General features: G+C 36.5%; 1 protein-coding gene across 1 annotated transcript in view; it reads right to left on the reverse strand.

The window, feature by feature from the left end:
• Positions 1-2,202: 2,202 nt before the first annotated feature.
• Positions 2,203-2,444, reverse strand: part of LOC140336128 (oncomodulin-1-like) — a 4,174-nt gene continuing 3,932 nt past the window's right edge. Inside the window, exon 4 of the mRNA XM_072419182.1 lies at positions 2,203-2,305. Coding sequence (XP_072275283.1) covers positions 2,268-2,305 — 38 coding nt within the window. The 3' untranslated portion in view covers positions 2,203-2,267. The remainder of the gene's footprint in view (positions 2,306-2,444) is intronic.

The raw sequence follows: 2,444 nt of genomic DNA on the forward strand, positions 1-2,444 counted from the left end.
AAAGGTGGCAAAAAAGTTACAAAGCATTTGCATTTATATAAAGTTAAAAATGTGATGATAGGTCCGCTTTAACTACAATTAAAGCGGAACTAAACCCAAAATAAAAAAACACACTTACCTTTAATCCCACAGATCCGTCGGGAGTTTTGTTCCATCGGGTCCCATGTCGCCCCAGTATCCAGCTTCAGCCAGGTGCAGCGGGAGCCTCGTGAGCCATCACCCAATCTCACATTGCGCAGACGCAAGAACGGGTGATGTATATTGGTAAAAAAGATCTCAATGTGCCTGTATGAGATTGGCAATTTTTTTTTTACCATCAATGAAAGAGCTCCTTCTGTGCATGCCCGGGATTAGGGGAATGTGCAGAAGGAGCACCCATGAGCCTCCTGGGATGCGTGATGTAGGTATTAAAAAAAAGGGTGTTGCACCTGTAGATTTCTCTGCTGGTTATTCATAACCTGTTCTAGAGCTCATTTTACTTGGAATCTGCAAGAGCTGGGTGGGCTGGTTTCTCAATTATAGACCCCAATTTTATTAAGGCCCAGAAGCCTATTGTGCTATTGTGCTATGTGCTATGTGGGTGTACTGGAATGGCTGTACTGGAATGGCTGTGGGACAGTGTATGCTAAATGTTTAAGAAAGAGAGTAGATTTTTTGGCTAACTATAATAAAATATATTTCCACAAAGAAAAGGTTTTGCACTCAAATGTTTTGCTTTGTACTTCAACAGATTTCTTCCTGCGATCAGTTAATGTTATAATCCAGTCCCCATTTAGCTTAAAATTCCTATTGCTGTTCTATCATACCTGAATCCAGCGTCCCCCCCTAATTGCAGGAAGGAATCTGTTTGCAGTAAAAAGCAAAACATTTAGGTGCAAACCTGAATAATGAGGTTTAGTAAGCTACTACTATCAAGAAACTGAAGGAAAGAAACAATATAATGAACTTGGGGTGGGGGCTCTATGTGCCACAGGAATCAGAAATTTCTGTCCCTTTTCCTGAAGAAGCGGTTTTATTTTATTATTTATAGAAAATCAGCAGGGTATGACCCTAGGATTGGGCAACCCAGATAGAAATATGTGATTGTGTTAGTTACACATTTTTAATGAGTTTGAAATGTTATGTGCCTAATGGTATTTAAATAAAATACAGTTTTTTATATATATGTGATAATTGAATGTAATTGGCCTATAAAGTCCCACTTACTGAGTTGAATCCTCAATATCCTATAGTTTATTAGATCAGGGATGTGGCCATGTGATAACTATGTGGTTGGTCATTCTTGATGTATTTTGTTGACATAAGTATTAATAAGTATATTTAAATAGTCTCTATACATCTTAATTAAGAGTAGCTTATTTACAGGTAAAAAAGATTACCTGTGTGTGACCCCTGCCTCTGCTGAACTCTCCCCTACTACATTATCAGTGGGTTCCGTTTGCCCTGCAAGTCCTTCCACAAATGGCAAATGTATGACGGCACGAGTTTTCTAAAGCTAAGCGGGGGCTTTCTTTAGGTGAAGAGTGCTGTGTTAGTTAGTGGGACTGATGTCCGGTAAGGACTGGTGCTGGACCAGAGCCTTATAAATGTGAAAATAATCCACCAATAATCCAAATCTTACAGCAATGTCATTCCTTTAGTGCACAAAAGAAGAAAAGTCAAAATAAAATTGATGTATCTGTGCCAGATAAAATATATTACAAATAAAATTACATAGTTTCATACTATTAAGAGCACCCATCCTCCAAGGTAGAGGATGATATACAACAGGGAAATTGTCAACCCTAGATGCGACCCAAGAACAAATATTTAATATAATGTTGGTCCTGCATTGTATGTGATGTCAGAGAGCTATGGAGGAGTAATAAGGAAAGTATTTCACCCTTCTCCTATTCCCCCCTCCCGAAGCCTAAGGGTTTTTTAATGCAAGTTAGACCCCGCTGCATGGGAAGGGTTAGCCCTAAATTGGGCTTTAATGTTTAAAGTGATGCTTCTGTACACAGATTGTAATTGAAAATTTAAATGTGGCAGCAATGTAAATCCATACATCCCTCATTGTTAAACAACATCACCCTATTACCAAACCCTTCTATTTGGCAGTCAAGCAACTTTTTTGGGTCCAATATAGTTGAGGTTTTTTGTGTTATATTTTCACATATCCAAAAGAGTGTGTTAACTGTAAATCAAGAAATAAACAATGTGTTACTATAACTTTCTTTTATTTTCATTTTCTTTTCTATTTATTTTTCAACACAATGACAAATGTTTCACTTTGTTGCAGATTTTAAAACCATGTCCTGGAATTCTGCAAAAACAGTAGAGAAAGAAGAACACATTAGTAAGTAAAAAACAATAATATAATAATAATAATAATAATGTGTGTGTACATGTATATTGTATATATATACATATATACTAATATATATATATATATATATATATAT

This window comes from Pyxicephalus adspersus, chromosome 7 (assembly GCF_032062135.1).
Source record: "Pyxicephalus adspersus chromosome 7, UCB_Pads_2.0, whole genome shotgun sequence".
Taxonomy (NCBI): Eukaryota; Metazoa; Chordata; class Amphibia; order Anura; family Pyxicephalidae; genus Pyxicephalus; species Pyxicephalus adspersus.